Raw genomic sequence first — 19,802 nt, 5'->3', positions numbered from 1 at the left:
AGCATGACTGGAGGACTGCATCCTAGGCATATTGTTACGCAGGGCACTGGAGTCCGCAGCCGAAGGCCGAACCCTGGAGTCCTTCCTGGTTCTCATTCTCCACCCCATCCAAGTCGCAAAACTTCAGAGGTCTCCACAGCTCTCCAGTCTCCGACTGGCTGGCCTCTGGGTTTCTCAGGGCTTGTGCTGGGGAACCCCGGGAACTACATTTCCCAGCAGGCCCAGCGACCACTTGGGTGCGGAGACGACTGAAAGATGCCGCTGGGGGAGCTGGAAGTTGTAGTCGGAGAGCTGCCCCTGGGCGGTGGCAAAGCGCTAAAACTGAGAGACGCTCAGCAGCTGAGGTCACGGTCTAGGGAGCCAAAGTGGGCTCGGGAATCACAGACAGTGAAACTCATCCTGGGTCCTAGAGGAGATGGTTGAAACCAGAAGCGCAGACTCCTACCTGTGACCGCGGTGCCTACCCACTGTCCCTCCCATTGGGGGTCAGAAGGGAATATACAGTCAGGAATCTGCATTTGGTCCTCCTTCCCGATTCCACACGAGCCTGGGGCTGTCTCCACTCCATTGTTTTATTATGTACAAACGCTACAGAACAAGGGGAGCAGACACGCGTGCGGTAACAGGGGGCCAGTGGGAGAAGTTCACAGGGTAGATGGTGCACGGAGCTAAGAAAACAGCACACAGGCCATATCTATAAGGATATGCAGGGCAGGAAGAGGTTAAAAAAATGAGATCCAAGCCAGCCAGATCGCAGGGAGTTTGGGGAGGGGGTGTTGTCCACCCTCTGATCTCCCCCCAAGGTCACAGTGCATGCAATAAAATATATGTACAGGAGCTGGATCCTTGCTCTGCAGGGTCTCTGAGGGTCCAGAGCTTCCTTTCGGCAGCGAAGGGAAGCCAGCGGCGCCCCCTGGCGGCCAGGCCGGAGCCACATGAGGCGAGAGCAGGGGTCAGTCCCAGCCGTTGTCTTTGATCATATGGTTGAGTTCAATGATGTACTTCCCCTCTTTGTATTTCTGGCTGCTGTCAAAGGCCTGCTCCTGAAAGGAGGGGAGAGACTGTCATCCCTGGAGCAAGGGCATTATCAATAGGGATAGGGGTTGGGGCATGGATATGGTTAGCCCCATTTCATACATGAGGAGACTGTTGCTGAGAAGTCAACCCACCTGCTCACAGACATAGAGCTGGTAAGTGGCAGGGCGAAATTTCTTACTGATGAGATGGACAGAACTTTCTGAATCATGGGTACTTTTTAAGTACCAATGTTGGCTCCAACAATGAGGATGTCAAAGTTTTTAAAAGATCCAGGGATTACAAACTGGTAGCCCAATAGCCAATTTTGGCCCACACATGTGTTTTGTTTGGCCAGCAGAGTTTAATAAAAATAACTTTGAAATACTAGTATATAGGCAGGCCATGCACACTGCAGTATGGCACACACTGCCGACCCCTCCCCCTGCCCTGCAATCTATGTTGCCCCTTTTGTGGATCCATAGTATCTGATTGGCTCCACAAGCATTTGAGGTTCTGACCTCCAAACTGGCCACCTCTTTATTTTACAGAGGTCCAGAGAGGCCAAGTTACCTGTACAGGGGGCACAAAACACATCAGTGGCAGTGCAAGGGGTAAATTCAGGTCAGGGCTGCCTGCCTGTCTCTGCTCAGGGCATCCCATCACCCAGGCACCCAGCTCCAAGCAGCTGTAGTCTCCCAACAGCATCTTTTGCTGCTTCTAATCTGATCTCCAGAACAATCTTGGGTGCCAGGTGGTGGCTTTATCCTCCACTGCCAGCTAAGGAAATGAGACTCGGAGTGGTGAAATCAGACCCTGGACAGCAGCAGTGGCACTGAGGGCAGGGGAAAAGCAGGCTCAGAGACCCAAGCTCTATGTTGCTGTGGAGTCATTGGGCGACTTCTCTGATCTCCAAATGGTCACAGAAGCTGTAGCCAAGCGTTTGGAATTAAAAACAAAACAAAGTAGGATTCTGGTCCCTTACTTGCTGGATGTGTGAGGTTGGGCGAGTTACCTAACATCTCTGGGCCTTCCTCCTTCTTCTGTAAAGTGAAGATAATAATAGACTCTACCTACAAGACAGTGGTACTAATTGAATGAGATAAGGATATATGCCAAGCACATAACAGTGCACAGCAATAAGCATTTAATAAATGGTAATTCTGATATCATCTCTAAAGTGGGGATGCTTGTGCCTGTGAGGAGAGGGATGGGTTAAGAGAAAAGGTCTAAAAGCCTTTGCATCCCCTGGGATGGTGACTTGTGTGAGCTGGGCCTATCTATATACACTCTGAAAAGTTATCAGATGGCTACCTGTGATATGAAGGTCATGTCAAAGGCTAGGTCAAAGGTCACTGACTCACATATTTCCAGCCCAAAGTGGTCTTGCAGTTCTCGCAGTGGATGTCAGCAACAGCATGAAGGCCTGTCAGCAACACCCGCTCCTCGGCTGGCCCGCAGCCCACGTTCACCCTGCGGGGACATGGGGGCAGTCCTAGGGAGGGTCCCGCCATCAAAAAGCCCACCTCTAGCTTGTATCCAACTATATATGTTTGTCCTTAGCTTCTTGCCTGAACCAGGGGACTCGGGGAGACTCAGCATGATAACCATGGGTCACAGGTGACAACAGAGGTCAGGGAAGGAAGGGAGGCCAAATACTTACACAGAATTGAAGAGGTAGGCACGCCCCTGACTGCCCTGGAAGGACTAAAGGGTGGAAGGGACAGAGGAGGGGTCAGGCTTAAGGGTGAGGAGCTGCCACAAACCCCCTGGAGCCTCCCCTCCCAGTCCCAGAGTTGACCTGGTTACCTTGGAGATGAGGTCGTCGTGGTTGGCCAGGTGAGCACGGCAGTGAGCACAGCTGTACCTTCGATGACAATCATCCAAGTAGGCCTGAAACGTCTTGGGCTTTGATATCCGCACCATGGCGGGGGCCGGGGGCAGTGGCCCCACGCGGGGAGCGGCCCACGGGGAGCAGAGGGAGCCCAGTGCCTGTTGGGGAGGGAGGGAGTGGATTGTCAGGACCCCAGCCACACACATGTAAGAATGCTCAGGGCCAGGGGGACTCTCTGTCACACTTGGCTGCTGTCTCCTCCGCTCCCCAGAGCCAGCAGCCTCTCCAGGGGCCAGAGCCATCTCAGTTTTGACTCACTGAGGAGGCCTCAAGTTGCATCATCGGGGAAACTGAGGCTAGGAGGAGCTCAAGATGAGTCACCCACGTGCTTTCGACCTCACCCCTGCTGACCTGGCAACTGAAACTGGAGGAAGGGGCTTTAGAGCGGATGAACTGTCAGTTCTCTGTTTAGGGGAGCAAGGTGGGGTTAGGAATTGGATGCTCTTTAGGACCTCATCTGAACCGCGGGGGGTGAAGCTAGGGGCGACTGGGAGTTCACCTGGAGAGAGGGCCCTTCACCTGGAGAAGGCTGAAGGCCTCACTCCAGTTGGAGGGTCACCGATAAGGGGAGGGGCTCTTACTTGGGGACGCTGAGGCCTTGTCTACGCCGAGGGATTCTTACCTGCACCGTGGAGCCTTACCTGAGACCCCGGGTCTCACCTGGGGCGCGGGGATGGGGGGCGGGCGCCGGGGAAGGGGGCAGTCCTCGCTCGCGGGGCGGGGGCGCGGGGCGACGCGCAGCCCTGACGATGCGGCCTCACCTCGCCTGGGCGCGCGGGAGCCGGGTCCGCCGGGCAAGCTGGCCTGGGAGTGGGGGGCGCTGCTGGTGGGCGCCGTCCCCCCCCCCACCCCGACCTGGGTTCGCAGTCGCCGCGACTTGTTTACACCGAGACCAGCTGCTGCCACCGCTGCGGCGGGAGGGGGAGGGGGCCGGCCCCTGGTCCCGGCGGTCGCTGTGGCCAATTGGCGAGCAGCATGCAAATGAAGGGGGCGCGTCACACAGCGGCCAGCGCAGGCCTGGGCTACGTCCCCTTCCCCCTGCTCCGTTCGGGCCCGCCCGCCCGGAAATGCGGCTGCGGCCGGCCGGCCAGTCGGCGCGGCCGGATGCCTGTGGCCCTTCTGGCCTCCCGCGGTTCTCCAAGGGTCGCATATCGGAGGTACCTGGCCTGGCGTGGGGTTAGGACGGGGACATAATAGTCCATCTTCGGCGTTACCCACCGCCCGCGCCCCTCTCCTAATTCCTGCAGCAATCCCGAAGCTCTTCTGTTATTGTTCTCCTTTTCTCGGGGAACTGAGGTCCAAAGGGTTCTAGCAGCAATCCCAAGGTCAAAGCTGGGAGTCTCGCTTTGGTCTGAGTCCACGGTCTTGGCCACAGCGGCAGGGAATGGAAGGGCTGAAGGGGTCCATTTGTGTTAGACCCCCCGGGAGCCAGAGCCGGGAACACGTCAGTTCCAACTGGTGAGCACCACCTGCCCCAGGCAGCAGGCTCTTCTGCTGCCCCTGCCCCGCCAGGCGGAGTTGGTGTTTGCTTTGGGCTTCCCCCTTCCCCTTTCTGATTCTGTTTATAAACATGTCTGCTGTACTAAACTTGTCTTGTTCCCTGCAGCGGCCCCAGTACCCAGCCTGACCTAGGGTAGTCAATACACGTTTTGTACCAGGGCCCGAGGGCTGAGGATCCGGACAGCTTCCAGAGTAGGAAGCACAGCAGTGGAAGGTTGGAATGGCTGTGAATTCTGCTGTGCGACCATGCCCACCCTCTGCAGCCAGGTGAAGAGACCCACAGGGGCAAGTCAAGTCCCTTGCTGTGTGGCTGGTGCTGTTAATGGCCCCAGAAGAATGGAATCATTATATGTGGCTCTGAAGGGACGTCCTGGAGGAGAGTGGAGACCAAGCTGGCACAGGGTGTGGCATTCCTCTCGGTCTGGAATGTGGTGGAACCAGTGGCTCAGGCTAGCAAGGGCCCCAGTCTCTGGCCTTAGGCTGGCCTCTTCTGTCCTAGGCTGCCATCTTTGGAGTTTTCTAGGATCTCCAACAACCCCCCTCCAAACACACAAAAAACCCTCACAGAAAAGCCTCAACTGAATAGAAAATATTTATTGGGGAGGAGAAACAGAGAGGGCAAGGGCCTCCGGCTCAGGAGAGGCGGGCAGCTGCTCCACGGCGGTTGTCCAGGTAGCGCCGCAGGGCGGTGGGATAGTCAGTCATGACCCCCGTGGCCCCCAGACCGTAGGCCACTTCAAAATCCGACTCTTCATTAAGGCACCAAAATACCACCTGAGTGGGGAGCGAGGGGCTTGTAGTTTCCACACCCCTTCACCTGGAGTTCTCCCTTGCATCCAGGTGGTCAGAGCTCCCCTCCGAGAAGACTGCCCAGCGGTGGTATGCTGGGGAGCTGATATTTTCAGACATTTTGCAAATTGGTTTTATTAAATATTAAATTACATAAACTTGTAATTCAATAAATTATATTAAAAACAAAGGTAATAAATACTAAAAACTCACTACTTCCTAATGATTTAACTACATTTTACTATCACCTATGCTCTGGAGGTATTTATTTTTATTTTTTTAGATTTTTTAACATTTTTTTTTTTTTTTTTTTTAGAGAGAGAGGAGAGAAAGAGACAGAGGGTGGGGGGAGGAGCAGGAAGCATCAACTCCCATATGTGCCTTGACCAGGCAAGCCTAGGGTCTCGAACCAGTGACTTCAGCATTCCAGGTTGACGCTTTATCCACTGCGCCACCACAGGCCAGGCTCTGGAAGTATTTATGTCTGTCCAGTGTCCAATGTGTATGACTGAAATAGTCTGTAACGACGTACTACTTCCCGTCTCTTCCCAACTCTGTGTTCAGTGACTTCATGCTGGTATCCTGAAATTGACTGAGGTAGAAGTCTATACACCAGGGAAATCATCTAATGCTCAAATCAGGGCGCACTTTACCCTGGGAGAGCTGGCTGTGGACTATGGGCAGGCCAGTGCCTCGAAGCCTGCCCGCACCTGCTGTGGCTCTGCATCTCCCCTGACTCCTGAGGCTCCCCTGTGGGCACTGATCTAGGTGGGATGGGATTTGTACTCTGGGCAAGTCACTGGACACTCTGTCTTTTTGTTTGTTTGTTTTTCTTCTTTTTTTTTCCTTTGGAACTCTCCTCTGTGCCTTACTGTGACACCAGAGAGTTATGGTTCAGCCTCCTAGAGTTGTGGTGAAGCCCCAAGGAGTGGGAGGGCTGATCTGAGAGCTGTGTCATCCTTACCCACATCCAGACCATGGCTTGTCCGCGAGTTAACTCTCTACGTTTACAATTGTACCTACAATTGCTTCGCCACATGGTGGCTGGGGTGACCCTCACTCAAGAACTCTCAATTGGATCAGGTCTCTTCCTTCAAAAGCTTCCCTTCCTTTGGGACCATGTTCCTCACTAAGGTCCGTGGGTTGCACGCGTCAGCCTCTGCTGCCTTCTCTGGCTCCCCCTATGCTCCAGACTGCGGCCTGGTGGAACCCCCCCCCCCCCCTTTCTCAGCCTCCATGGCCTCTCACTTCTCTGGGCCTGCCTACAGGTGGAGCCTCCTGACTGAGATGCTGTCCCTTGCCCCTGCCCTTAAGCCAGCTCCTCACTTCTTCCAGGCCTTCTCTGACCCCACGGACCACTGCACCTGCTTCCTCTCTGTCCATTAGCTGCCCTGAGACAGCCTGCACCATTCCCTTCCTCTGCCTCTGTGGTAAACTTCCTACTCCGTCCTCAGAACCACAGTGCCTGGAACATATTCTCAACAACGTTTTGCTATTTAAATGACTGGGTCAAAGTTGATGCTCAGCTGGGCCCCTGGTGACACAGTGGATAAAGTGTTGACCTGGAACGCTGAGGTCAGGGGTTCGAAACCCCAGGCTTGCCTGGTCAAGGCACATACGAAAAGCAACTACTGTGAGTTGATGCTTCCCCCTTCTCCCCCCCATTTATCACTCTCCTCTCTCTAAAATTAATAAGATCTAAAAAAAAGAAAAACGTTGATGCTCAGGGGAATGGGAGGAGGTGGGCAGGGCTGTTTTCTCTGGTGTTTGGCCAGCCCCCTTCATCAGGGGTCAGGACAGTCCAGCACCTCATCGAATGCTAGCAAATATTAAGCCCTTACTAAGTACCAGTTACACATCCAATCCAGAATAGTTAAATACACCTTTAGCCCCATTTATAGACGAAAAAGCCAAGACTCAGAAGGTGACCTGTGCAAGGCACCCGGCTACGCAGTGGCGGAGCTATGATCAGAACGCTGTGTGCGAGGCCCACGCTCTGGACTGAGGGGGTGTGGTCAAGCCTCACCTGCACTCCTCGCTGCTCCAGGTGCTGGATCAGGCTCTTCCTCATGATCAACCTGGGAGGGAGGGGGATGGCAGAGGCCATGACAAAGGAGCTGAGGAGAAGGCCAGAGGCGGGTCTCTGTGGGGACGCTCCATCTGGCCTTCCCGCCCACCTCACCATTTGGAAACCACAGCTGCCAGCCGGTTCAGCGGAGAGCAGGAGAACGGGAAGTAGGTCCTGTGGAGAGATGGTACCGTGGTCAGTCCATGGGTCTCTCTCTGTCACGGGAGCGGCAGTGAGGGCGGAGTGGGGGGAGGGGAGCGGCCATCCCCATCTGGTGAACCCTACCGCCTCTAGAGGAACCTGTGCGGTTGCCCCAACATTTCACACACTGTTCAGTGAGGTCCTACTCCAAAGTACTGGACTCTATCCTCTGAGGGGGTGCGACCCTCCCCATCTTACAGAAGAGGAAACTGAATCCAGGAGAGCTATGGTAACTTGCCTGACGTCACCTAGCAAGTCTGTGGTGAGGCAAGGACTGAAATCCAGCTCAGGGCTATTCAGTGTCCCGCCCCCACCACCCCTTCAGTATGTCACAGGGCAGCCAGAGCCCTTTGATTCTGGAACTATCGGAGACTGGGACAGCTGGGGTCGAGAGGAAGGCAGAGCAGTGGAGGGGAGTTTGCTTTGGGGCCATCTGGATGTCCTCCTGGTTGGGCCTGACCAGCTTCCTGAGACCAGACGGTGTTTAATGGGTCGGCTACCTGCCCCTAATTGTCCCTTTCCGGGGGTGACTTTAAGAACTTCCGAATGTCCCAGGACAGGCTTTGGAGTCCGACCCTGGGCAAACCAGGCTCTGTACTTCTAACTGTATGACCTGGAGTAAGTCACACACCCTCTCAGAGCCTCCGACTCGCCTGGGGCCCCATGGGGTCATGATTCCTGCACCTCCTGGGAGTGCTGCAAAGTCAAGTTCAACTAACTAAAGGATGTGAAAACACACTCGATCCTGTATAAAAAGTCATGTGCACTAAGTTCTTTAGTATAATGATGTCTTTGTAGCAAAGGATCGTGGGGGCTGGCTGGGAGCCTCCCTTCAGACAGCAGAGCTGAGCAGAAAGCCGGGCCACCAGAGGGAAGTTCCCGGGAAGCCAAGGGCGGGGCCAGCCTGCGAGTGAGTGGGGAAGTATCCAAATTCCTGATACTTTACCCAGATGCTACTTTGTTAGTCCTTGTCTCCCAACAGGAAAACACCTGCTTTTCCTTTTGAGAATCAGAGTGGTGCTATAATTAATTAACATCTGTCTCTAGCCAGACTCTACCAGGCGTCCCCAAACTACGGCCCGCGGGCCGCAATGCGGCCCCCTGAGGCCATTTATCCAGCCCCCACTGCACTTCTGGAAGGGGCACCTCTTTCATTGGTGGTCAGTGAGAGGACCACTGTATTTGGCAGCCCTCCAATGGTCTGAGGGACAGTGAACTGGCCCCCTGTGTAAAAAGTTTGGAGACCCCTGCAAGCTGAGGGCCTTAACCCACCCACATTGGTCTTCTTTACCAGTGTAACTGCACCTGGAACAGATTAGACATTCAATAACTATCTGTTGGATGAATGGATGAATAAAGGAACCCCGTGTTGTAAAACTCCATCCACATCAGTACACGTTTGCACTGAATTTCAGGCCATGCACGGTCCCCATAGTATTCATGAATGCTGGGTGAGAACCACTATCTTCAAAGCACCCGGGGGGAGGGGTATCCTGAGGGGAGCTGGGGACCCTACAAAATGAAGCTCAAGATGGGGGTGTTTTTCTGAGGACCAAAGCAGCTGGAAGCCTGGGCATGGATGGAGAAGGGCGGTGGGGGACCCTGTGGGTACCTGTTGATGATGGTAGGCAGGAAGCAGAGGAAGAACCTCTCAGGGATAGGGACGAAGGGCAGCAGACCCAGGTAATACAGCAGTAACAGTCGGAAGGCTCTGGACATGGTGAAGGAGAACGGCATTGCGGGGTTCTGGAGGCAAGGGCAGGTGAGAAGGGGGTCGGTCTACTGGGGAAGCAGAGAGGCCTGCGCTGCAGGGGAACCAGTTTTTGGACATTCAGGAAGCCCTACAACTTGCAGGATCAAGGCCACATCTTGGCCCAGTGCTTAAGGCCTAACTGCAGCCTCGCCGTTCCCGTCAGCATGATTTTGCTCACGTATCTCCTCCACCACCTCGCCTCTCCAAGTCCTCCAGAACTCCCCAGACCCCTCTAGCCTAGGCCCCCCAAGTTGTTCTGGGCTCCGGCTCCTCCTCCTCCTCCTCCTCTTCCCCCCCCCTCCTCCTCCGTAGAGCAGGAAGGGAGAAGGGACTCACAGCAGCCTTGCACTTCTTCATGACTGAGTTCTTCTCTGAGGCCCAGATGGTGATTTCACTGCGGTCAAAGTGCTTCACCAGGCTGGCTATCTGGAAGGAGCAGGAAGGGGAGTTAGGCCCCTCTCCAGGACTGCCCCCACCCCGTCCTCCCTGTCCACAGCACCACCTGGTGAATGAGCTTATCGTTCTCCCCTTTGACCTCCACGCTCATGGGCGTCCGAGGGAACCTCTGGAACACGTCCTCTAGACGCACCATGCGCCTGTCTGACCCATGTGCGAAGTGCCCTGGGCGGGGCGAGCAGAGGGTCAGAGGAGGACTGGGGAGGCGGCGGTAAGAGCCCAGGGGAAGAGGGGCCAGACCCAGAGGAGCAGAGAGGGCAGAGGCTGAGGCCGGGACTCCCCTCAGGCTGGCGCAGCCCAGGGCCCACACTCTTACCAGGAGAGAAGTAAATCTCCAGCTCCTCCTTGTAAAGGGGCAGCTCCTGGGAAAGCAGGGAGTGTCACCAGGAGACTCGTGTGGAGGCTCCCGGGCATGACGGGGCCAGTGCTGGGGTTCAAATAACTTAACAACCGCTCTCTGCCCTAATGACCATTTTAAGTATATATAAAAAAGAGATATACCGAAAGTAGTTTATCATTTCATGCATTTAATACTTAAATAAGAACAATAAAAGAGGTAGACAAAACTAGATTGTAAGAGTTTAAAAATATTAATGAGCCTGACCAGGCGGTGCTGCAGTAGATAGAACATCAGACTGGGATGTGGAGGACCCAGGTTCAAGACCCTGAGGTTGCCAGCTTGAGCACGGGCTCGTCGGGTTTGAGCAAGGCTCACCAGCTTGAGCCCAGGGGTTACTCGGTCTGCTGTAGCCCCCCAGTCAGGTGCATATGAGAAATCAATCAATGAACTAAGGAACTGCAAGAAGAATTGATGCTTCTCATCTCTCTCCCTTCCTGTCTGTCTGTCCCTATCTGTCCCTCTCTCTGACTCTCTCTCTCTCTGCCAGAAAAGGAAAAATATATATATTAATGAAAAAATATTAACTAATATCTGGCAAAAAACAAAAAACAAAACTGTTATTTAAGATACTTCCAATGACAGCTTGTCCCCCCCTGGTTGCTTGGCACTTTTTCTCTTTACATTATGTCTGTTTACTGAAGTAACAAACACGAGGGAATTAAAATGTAGTATTTCATCAAAGGTATAATGAGTTTGATGAAATGAATAAATATTACAAGCACAGTTCCGTTGAGTTTTTTTCACCCATGGATGGAATGAACATGATTACAAGCGCTTAGAATACGCTGTTGTGCCGATGAACGTTAAAAAAGGGTAAGGAATGTACATTTGTGATTTCCACATTGGGGGGCTGCCCAGGCCTCCTCCTGAGAGAGAACCCCGATGACAAGTGCCATCTTAAAACCCGGTTCGCCGGTTATTAATCAGGTATCAGTTCTGCCTAACCCCTGCAAACCGGCTGAACGCCGCCACTGGGTGCGGGTTTGGGGCAAGGCCCACCTCAAAGTCCAGGCTGCTCACGTCCCTGTTCACGCCTGACTGGCGGGACAGGTTCTGGTCGTGGGACACCACCACCACGCCTTCCCGAGTCAGCTGGCAGTCAAGCTCCAGGAGGTCTGATCGCTGGGCCACGGAGCTGTGGGGGCAAAGGTCAGTGGGGTGTGGGCGCTGGGGGAGGTTAGGACACAAGGCAGGAGGCAGGATTTAAGGCGAAGAAGCAGGCTGTGTGATGCCCCGGGAGAGGGTCCAGTCACCCGGGTGAGGACAGACACGGCACCCCGTGGCCTCATGCAGTGTACAGCTAGCACGATCTCACCCAGCAGCTGGGCTGGGCAGGCACACTCACTTCTCCAAAGCCTCCATCGTGTTCTCCAGCCTCTCTCCAGATCCTGCGTGGGGCAGCTGTGTGGGTCCCGGGCCTGGCCTCCCTCCTCCTCCCGCCCCCCAGGGCTCCTCATCCGTCTGTCCGGGTTTAACAGCTCCTTCTTCCTCATTCCACATCCCGCGCTGCTCCCACCTGGGTCTCTGCCCTCTTTCTGCCGGCCCTTCAGACCTGCCCCTCTGCTGTCCGCCGGGCACACGTCCTGCTCTCCTTCCTCCACCCTCAGCAGCCAGCCCCCACTCCCCAGCTCACCTCCCCGGTGGGCCGCCAACTGGGCACAGAAGGCTGGAACCCAAGGTGCGTGCAGCAGGCGAGGCCGGCGCAGGAAGAAGATGGAGAGCATGACATAGCCGCCCAGGACCGGCAGGCCATAGTACAGCAGGGGGCTCATGGCCAGCCCTGCTCCCTGCTCCGGCCCTGGCTGCCTGCGCTCCACTGTCCCCGGGGAAGGTGAATGGTGCTGCCCTGCTGACTGCCTGCCTGACTGATGCAGGCTGGCTCCAGCGCTGGTCACCACCACGCCCCTGGGACCGGCTGAGCCTGCTGCTGGCCCAGGGCCAGCCTGCAGGGCTCCGCTGGGGATGGGGCAGAGGCAGGAGGACAGGCCAGGCGGCTCCGGCCCTCACATCCCAGCCCCTTCCCAACCCCAGCGCCCGCTCTGCCTGGCCACACTGGGGGGGTCAGCCCCGCCCCAGGTCTGCTTTAACCTTCGCCCTTAGCACCTGTGCACCTGTGCGTGTGGCTGGGGGATACGACACTCCGCCCTTGTCATTTCCAGAAAACCCAGGGGTGCGTAAGGTGCTGGAGTCACTCCCGAGTCACCCAGCCAGTTAGGAAGACATTAGAGAGGGGAGAGGACAGTGACTAAGGGGAGCACCGACCCCACTCTGTCCATGAATCTGGAGCTCCTTACACTTCCACCTGGACCCTGGGCAGCTGGGGAGCCCCAGGTCGGCATGGTAATGTCGCAGCTGGGAAGTGGGGGCTGGGGTGTCCCTCTTCTGAGCAGCAGTGGGAAGGGACATGCATCGGCAAACACAGACAGAGCCAGAGCTATCATAGACACATCTATATTTATATATTAGATACAGGCACAGGGGTGGGTGGGGCACTGGGCTCCCCACAGCCCCCACCCCCACTTCTGTTCACCCACACACGGAAGCAGCAAGAACGTTAATGTGGCAGCTTAGGGGAAGGGGGTTTAGGCAGGGCCCTGCTCCTCAGGGGTGCTAGCCCTTGAGCCTTCGGAATGTTTTAGTGAGGTGAGCAGGGCAGGGCTGGCCCTGAGTCCCTATTCAGTGTCCCGTCCTCCACCACCCCTTCAGTATGTCACAGGGCAGCCAGAGCCCTTTGATTCTGGAACTATCGGAGACTGGGATAGTGGGGTAGAGAGGAAGGCAGAGCAGCGGAGGGGAGTTTGCTTTGGGGCCACCTGAGCTCTGCGGGTCCTGAGGGGGAGGGCTGGGGGTCCTGGGGAGGAGGGAGGCGTGGCCTGCCTAAAGCAGGGGCCTGAGCAAAGCGAGGGAAGGCGGCCAGGCCTGCCCTCTGCCCTGATCGGAGCTGCCAGGGTCCAGGCTGGGCACAGTGTCCATTTTCCAACAGTCCAGCAGGAAAGGGGCAGGCAGGAGGCAGGGCCTAGACAACAAAGGCATGCAGGAGAGGAACCATTAACACCCCTGAGCCCTGCCAGAGCCCTGACCTTGGCTTCTGTCCTTTTATCCTCAACGTTGAATGAGATGTGTCTCAGTGTCCCCATCTGTAAATGGGGACAACATGAATACCTCTCTCATGGCCCTGCTGTAAGGGTTCAATGAGCTCATACACTAAAGCTCTTAGAACAACGCTCAGTGCTGTTTGCTCTCATTCTCAGGACCAGTTTTGGGAAACCGGGGTGCAGAGAGGAGGTGTCCTGCGCAATAGCATGCAGCTCTTACTCGGGGTCACAGCTGGGACTGGGACCTGCCTGCCCTCTAGCAGGCTCCAGCCGGCAGAGAGAGAAAGAGGAGGCTGGAGGAGGGAGGAAGGGCAGTGGGTGGGCCCTGCAGAGCTCGCCAGGGGTGTGTGAACTGCTGACCTGGGTTCCAGGTGTGAGCGCGCTTGGCATCTGAGTCAGGCTGGAGCGTGGCTAGCTCCTCCCAAAGCAATTATTGCCCCACTCGCATCTCTGCCCGTACTGGGAGAGACAGGACCTGGCTTCGTCCCTCAGAATGGCTACGGGGCTGGAGACGGCCGGGCACGGCCGGGGGGCTGGGGGCCAGGCGTCGGGACGCGAAGACTGGTAGGCCACAGGTCTGTCGCCAGAGCAGGCTCTGGACTGTGCGGTGTGCTGGGGACCCTGGTCTTAGGGCGAATCTGTGCGTGGGCAGTGGGGAGCACTCACTAGGCTCCGCGGAGCAGAGGCATCTGTTCAGGTTAGGTGGCCTCCAGCGCCCCGGGCTGGAAGCGGGCTGTCTCCCGAAATATGAGCTCCTTCAGCCGCTCCTTGGGCAGATCATCCAGCTCCATGTCAAAGGTGAAAGGTTCCTCGGCCACTGGCTGGGACGGCAAAGAAGGGAGGCTCAGGCCAGATGCTAAGGTATGCCTGCCAACCCACTCACCCACCAGGCCTGCTGCTGGGGCTGGCCCACCTCGTCTGTGGGGTCGTAGTACTGCTCCAGGTAGGGGTGAGCCAGCGCTTCTTCTACTGTGATCCGTTTGTTGGGGTTAAAGGTCAACATCCGGTCCAGCAGGTCAAGGGCTAGGGAAGGGCCGGAATCGAGGGTCAAAGGAAGGATAGGAACGTTCCCAGCACCATTTTTGCTTCTCTGTGCCCAGGGGGCCTGTCTACTCAGGCAGCTGCTGGGCTCATGCACCCAGTTTTTATCCCGTATCAGACCTTATGTCTCTCTCACCTTTGGAGTCCGACTTGGGAAAAAGCTTGGCCCAAGCCACCTTGGTCTTGGTGGGCAGAGACTGTAGGTAGTTTCGGGCCTTCATGTTGATGATACAATTCAGGTCCTCCTGGGATGGGGAGCCCAGGATACCTGTAGGCAGGAAGGTGACTTGGTGAGAGATCTTCTCTCCCTTCTGGGAACAGAAGGAGCCAAGAACAAAGAGCTTCCACCAGCCCAATCTAGGCCCTGACAGCTATCTCCCAGCCAATACTGTGGGGGTAGAGCAAGGGGGCTGGATTCTGGCAGCCCTAGTTCAAATCTCAGCTCCAGCGCTCCTAAGAATGGGGTGTAGCCTTGCCTTTCCCATGTATCAGATGGGATAATATCTATACCTCACTGAGATATGGTGAGACCCTCTAGGGGCCCCAAATGCGGCGGCACTCCTGATCCGACTCCCGCAGACGCCCCAACCCTGGCCCTACAGAAATCTCACCTCCAATAAGCTAACCGGCCTCCCAATCATCTGGCCAGGCCCCTCTCACCCAGAATGTGGTTGAGCTGGTCCAGGTAGTGCTTGCCAGGGAAGATGGGCCGGTTGGAGAGCATCTCAGCCAGAATGCAGCCCACAGACCAAATGTCGATGGACTTGGTGTAGCCCTGGGGGGAGAAGAAAGTGCTGGGCTTCTGAGCCAGCCTCGACAGGCCTCTTACGTCTGGGCCAAGCCACCTTCCCAACCTAGATTCAAAGTTTCAGGAAGGCGCAGAGCAGAAGCCTGGGGGAGCTTTCCAGATCCCAAGGACCAGGGTAACACGACACAGCCCGGGGGTGGGGGTGGGGGCAGACTTCCTACACCATGGGGGCCACAGCCTGGCCCGGAGGTGGCACCAGGGCATTCTGGACCTGGCCCCTTCCTTGGGGGTGGGTGGCCCCCTTACCTTGGAGTTAAGCATGATCTCTGGGGCCCGGTACCAGCGTGTGGCCACATACTCTGTCAGAAAGCCGGTGTGGTCATGCTCAGGATCGGCGATCCGGGCCAGGCCAAAATCGCAGATCTGGAATCCAACCCAGGCTGCTAAGCTTGGTGCTCACGGGCTCCAAGGCCCCAGCAATCACCTCGCCATGCCTCTCCCCATGCTGTTCCCCGTGCTGGCGACGCTGTGCTTCTCCAGAGCACTCAGTCAAATGGAAGCCCCAGAGCCTGGGGTGGGGTGGGGTGAGGTGGGCGGAGGGGGAACGGGCACCCAGTCCTCTGACCTTAAGGTCGCAGGTGGTGTTGATGAGCAGGTTGGAGGGCTTTAAATCCCGGTGGAGCACGTTGGCTGAGTGGATATACTTGAGGCCCCGCAGGATCTGGTACAGGAAGTAGCAGACGTGGTCGTTGCTCAGCTGCTGGCTTTTGAGCAGCTTGTACAGGTCTGTCTCCATCAGGTCCTGCACAATGTAGCTGAGGACGGTACCGGAGACCCCACAGGTGGGGGTAGCGGGAGGTGCTTGGTTAAGAAGAATGGGCTTTGGTGACTAGGCTTCACAGTCCCGCCAGCTGGCACCCCTCGGACTCAACAGGCCTGCCGACCCATATCATGAGCTGGCGGCCCTGAACAAAAAGCACTTCAGTTCTGGGGCCTTAGTTTCCCCAGTGGGAGAAAATGGGGACAATAAACTGCGGGAGGAAGGAGAACGTCCCAGTTAAGAGCGGCAGCTCTGGGGTTAAACTGTTGGTGTCTGAAATCCCCACCGCATTGCTCATCGGTTTTCTGACCTCAACCTGTCTGCACCTCTATCTTCCCATCTGAGAAGGAGAAGAACGGTTCTTTCTGGAGTGGTTGTGACAATGAGCTGCCACGACCCATGTAAAGCAGCTAGCCCAGTGCTTGGCACGTTGTAAGTGTTCAGCAAACATGAACTAGCACTGCTATTATAAATGCCTGAGCCACATGGCTGTTGAAAGGGTTAAATGAGATAATGTATGAATACCAGCTGGCATGCAATAAATGTTTGCTTAAAAATAAATGCCTACCTTATGGGAATGGTTTGTGCAGGACAAATGAGGAGAAACACCCAACAGCACGCTCCTACTCAAAGAGTGCTTGGCCACGCATCAGAAGACAGGAGTAAATGCCTTTTATATTTTATATACACAGACATAAATGTCACTTGGCTTGTCTCTGCAAGAATGTCAGGACTGTCTTTTGGAATCAGCCTCAAAAGGGCCTTCTGAGAACATCTGGACCAAGCCTGCCTGCTGTTTTACAGACGAGGAGCCTACCCAGCGAGATGCTTAGGTCATGCAGCAAGCTGCGGGTGCGTGCGGAGGCTTCCTGCCCACCCGTTGTGGCGGGGGCTGCAGACACTGCAGTACAAATCCCCACGCCTGGGTGGGGAACTGGGACTGACTGGGGGTGGGTGGAGTAGGGGAGAGGTGACGGGTATTATAAGCTGCTAACGACAGAGACAGGCAGGAAGTGGACAACAAACTAGGAAAGTGATATGGGGGGAGGGCAACAGAGGCAAAACTGTCTCCACCCTGGGCAAGGTGCAAGTCCACAGGTGACTGAGGTGGGGCTCTAACCGGGAAGTCCTAGAGAAAGGACTGGGTCTCTTTTGGGGGAGGGGTGGAGACAGCAACAGAAGCACTTGATTTTAAACGTTCTGAGCCTCAATTTCCTTATCTACAAAATGGAGCTGAGACCCATTTCAGGGCAGTTGGGAGGCAGAATTAGAAATGTCAAAGACTTGGGCATGCACTGTACCTAACTCATAGTAGGCCCTCAGAAAAGGGCCGCTTTCTCCCTGCCTTGGGCATGCACTGCACCTGACTCATAGTAGGCCCTCAGAAAAGGGCCGCTTTCTCCCTGCCTTGGGCATGCACTGCACCTGACTCATAGTAGGCCCTCAGAAAAGGGCCGCTTTCTCCCTGCCTTGGGCATGCACTGCACCTGACTCATAGTAGGCCCTCAGAAAAGGGCCGCTTTCTCCCTGCCTTGGGCATGCACTGCACCTGACTCATAGTAGGCCCTCAGAAAAGGGCCGCTTTCTCCCTGCCTTGGGCATGCACTGCATCTGACTCATAGTAGGCCCTCAGAAAAGGGCCGCTTTCTCCCTGCCTTGGGCATGCACTGCACCTGACTCATAGTAGGCCCTCAGAAAAGGGCCGCTTTCTCCCTGCCTTGGGCATGCACTGCACCTGACTCATAGTAGGCCCTCAGAAAAGGGCCGCTTTCTCCCTGCCTTGGGCATGCACTGCATCTGACTCATAGTAGGCCCTCAGAAAAGGGCCGCTTTCTCCCTGCCTTGGGCATGCACTGCACCTGACTCATAGTAGGCCCTCAGAAAAGGGCCGCTTTCTCCCTGCCTTGGGCATGCACTGCACCTGACTCATAGTAGGCCCTCAGAAAAGGGCCGCTTTCTCCCTGCCTTGGGCATGCACTGCACCTGACTCATAGTAGGCCCTCAGAAAAGGGCCGCTTTCTCCCTGCCTTGGGCATGCACTGCACCTGACTCATAGTAGGCCCTCAGAAAAGGGCCGTTTTCTCCCTGCCTGGGCATGCACTGCACCTAACTCATAGTAGGCCCTCAGAAAAGGGCCGCTTTCTTCCTGCCTGGGGCATGCACTGCACCTGACTCATAGTAGGCCCTCAGAAAAGGGCTGCTTTCTCCCTGCCTGCTTGCTTTTCTGAGGACCCAGAAGGGGGAAAGAACCGTCCGTTGAACAAGAACCGACTGCGGGCAGAGGCTGGATCGCAGCACAGAATCGCAGGTCAGGAGACAAAGTTCCCAGGGAGACCATCTTGCCCAGCCTCCCACCCCCACCCCCAGAAGCACTGCATAGAGAACAGACTTGCCCAAGGCCACCCTGCCTGGCTGCAGAAGGCCGGGATTCATCTGAGGTCTCCCAGGCCTCTTACATTCTGTGGCCTCTTTTCTGCTAGAAGGTTTCTTTTACTGGGTTTGTTTTGGAGGGTGCCGGGGAAGAAGGAAACAGAAAGAAAGCCGATGTTCTCCCAGCCCAGCTCTGAGGCCATGCCTGGCCGGCCACCCGGCCAAGGGGAAGGATACACATCCCTCATGGCCTCCAGGGTAGGTGCCCGGAGGATGTCTCGGATGCCGATGACATTCTCATGGTGGAAGCGCAGCAAGATCTGGATCTCGCGCAGCGTGCGCTGGCAGTAGGTCTGATGCTCGAAGGGGCTGATCTTCTTGATGGCCACGCGTGTCTTGCGTATGTGGTCGTAGGCTGAGCTGAGAGGGCCAGAGAGGTGTTGTTGCTGTGGGTCTTACAAAGGGGGAGTCCAGGCCTGGGAGCCCCACCCAGGCCAGGGCAGGGAAGGGAGGGAACAAGGGAGGGCTCTGGCCAAGTCATAAACAATGCCGGTTCCTTCCTGCTGCGAAGGCCTGGGATCTCCAGGGAGAAAGCTGGGGACCAGCCAGGCAGCCCTTCGATGACTTCACAAAGAGAGGAAGAGACTGACCGCTCGCTGACTTCCCCTCTCTTCAACCCTCCCCATTCCAGTTGCCCTGACCCCTCATCCTCCCCTTCGCATGATCGGCTCCATTGCCCAAGAGAGGTCCAGGGGCTGGGCGATGAGAGGACGCACAGCCAGGCAAACGCAGGGAAGAGGGAGTGACAGGAGGGACCGGAGGAAGGGATAAGGCAGGCAGGCACGGTATCAGGGCAAGGGACCCGGGCAGCAGAGCCACTCCCAGTTGACAAAGGCTCAGAGCACACCATGGGGATGGAAGAACACTCACAGACCCTTTCTAGAAGTCACAGGGAGGCACTGGCGGACCCTCACGGCTCACCGGGCCCCTGGCCCCAGACCCAGAGCACTGCCCCACCCTGCCCAGCCCTGAGCTCGGCTCTTCTCTCCCAAACTCCTCGGCAGGCCTCGCTGGGGGAATCCGAGGCATCCTCTCCCCGAAGAAGGGTCCTTCACTGCCTCCTCACCAAGGATAGAACCTCCCCGGGCATACTTACTCTCTTCACTTCGCGCATGTCTACAGGGTCCCCAAGGTCCTCACAGCCCCCCCCCCCCCATATACTCCGACGCCCTTCCCTTCGTTATAGAATGACCGGTCCCAAGGCTCCAAGCCCCCTCTCCCTGCAACGCATGCAGTGCTGCCTCCCCCAGAAAGCTCCCCGAGGCCCTCGCACTGGGACGCCCCCCGCCCCGCGAAGCTCGGTCCCGCGGGACGCTCAGATCTCCAACGCCCGGCCACACTCGGCAGCCGGCCCCCGCCGCTCGGGACGCCCCCTGCTCGGGACGCCCCCTGCCCGGAACGCCCCCTCACCTGACCATGCCGTACGCGCCCTCGCCGATGTACTGCAGCTGCGTGTAGCGCGGGCCCACGTCGAACGGCTGCCCCTTCACCACCTCCACCTCCCCCGGGACCCCCGGGCCGACCCCCTCTGCTCCCCGGGGCTCCCCGCCCCCGCCCCCCTGAGCCGCCGCCGCCGCCATCTCCACTCCTCCC

General features: G+C 56.6%; 3 protein-coding genes across 6 annotated transcripts; all 3 read right to left on the bottom strand.

Annotated features, from left to right (window-relative positions):
* Positions 1-554: 554 nt before the first annotated feature.
* YPEL3 (yippee like 3) lies at positions 555-3,835 on the bottom strand. 3 transcript variants are annotated; one of them, XM_066275584.1, is made up of 5 exons: positions 3,670-3,835; positions 2,824-3,006; positions 2,678-2,721; positions 2,379-2,487; positions 555-1,043 (listed from the first exon to the last, which is right to left on the bottom strand). In XM_066275584.1, the coding sequence occupies exons 2-5, from the start codon at positions 2,938-2,940 to the stop codon at positions 954-956; spliced, it is 360 nt and encodes a 119-aa protein (XP_066131681.1). In that variant the 5' UTR covers positions 2,941-3,006; positions 3,670-3,835; the 3' UTR covers positions 555-953. The 3 variants fall into 3 exon arrangements, with proteins under 3 accessions (XP_066131681.1, XP_066131682.1, XP_066131680.1); XM_066275585.1 differs by lacking the exon at positions 3,670-3,835 and adding an exon at positions 3,550-3,657; XM_066275583.1 differs by lacking the exon at positions 3,670-3,835 and having other exon boundaries at positions 2,824-3,524.
* A 1,152-nt stretch (positions 3,836-4,987) lies between these two features.
* Positions 4,988-12,128, bottom strand: GDPD3 (glycerophosphodiester phosphodiesterase domain containing 3). Of its 2 annotated transcripts, none has more exons than XM_066275581.1 (10): positions 11,709-12,128; positions 11,421-11,463; positions 11,075-11,210; positions 9,992-10,037; positions 9,722-9,840; positions 9,556-9,645; positions 9,079-9,245; positions 7,380-7,439; positions 7,224-7,275; positions 4,988-5,182 (listed from the first exon to the last, which is right to left on the bottom strand). In XM_066275581.1, the coding sequence occupies exons 1-10, from the start codon at positions 11,845-11,847 to the stop codon at positions 5,042-5,044; spliced, it is 993 nt and encodes a 330-aa protein (XP_066131678.1). In that variant the 5' UTR covers positions 11,848-12,128; the 3' UTR covers positions 4,988-5,041. The 2 variants fall into 2 exon arrangements, with proteins under 2 accessions (XP_066131678.1, XP_066131679.1); XM_066275582.1 differs by having other exon boundaries at positions 9,079-9,212; positions 11,709-12,122.
* A 382-nt stretch (positions 12,129-12,510) lies between these two features.
* Positions 12,511-19,789, bottom strand: MAPK3 (mitogen-activated protein kinase 3). Its single transcript, XM_066275580.1, has 9 exons — positions 19,620-19,789; positions 18,387-18,569; positions 15,585-15,774; positions 15,266-15,382; positions 14,872-14,986; positions 14,348-14,479; positions 14,084-14,193; positions 13,837-13,991; positions 12,511-13,091 (listed from the first exon to the last, which is right to left on the bottom strand). Exons 1-8 carry the CDS (start codon positions 19,787-19,789, stop codon positions 13,869-13,871), a joined length of 1,140 nt encoding a protein of 379 aa, XP_066131677.1. The 3' UTR covers positions 12,511-13,091; positions 13,837-13,868.
* Positions 19,790-19,802: the final 13 nt, after the last annotated feature.

Source organism: Saccopteryx bilineata, chromosome 4, assembly GCF_036850765.1.
Source record: "Saccopteryx bilineata isolate mSacBil1 chromosome 4, mSacBil1_pri_phased_curated, whole genome shotgun sequence".
Lineage (NCBI taxonomy): Eukaryota > Metazoa > Chordata > Mammalia > Chiroptera > Emballonuridae > Saccopteryx > Saccopteryx bilineata.
The sequence above is the reverse complement of the archived record's forward strand: the minus strand, read 5'-3'. Positions and strand labels throughout refer to the sequence as shown.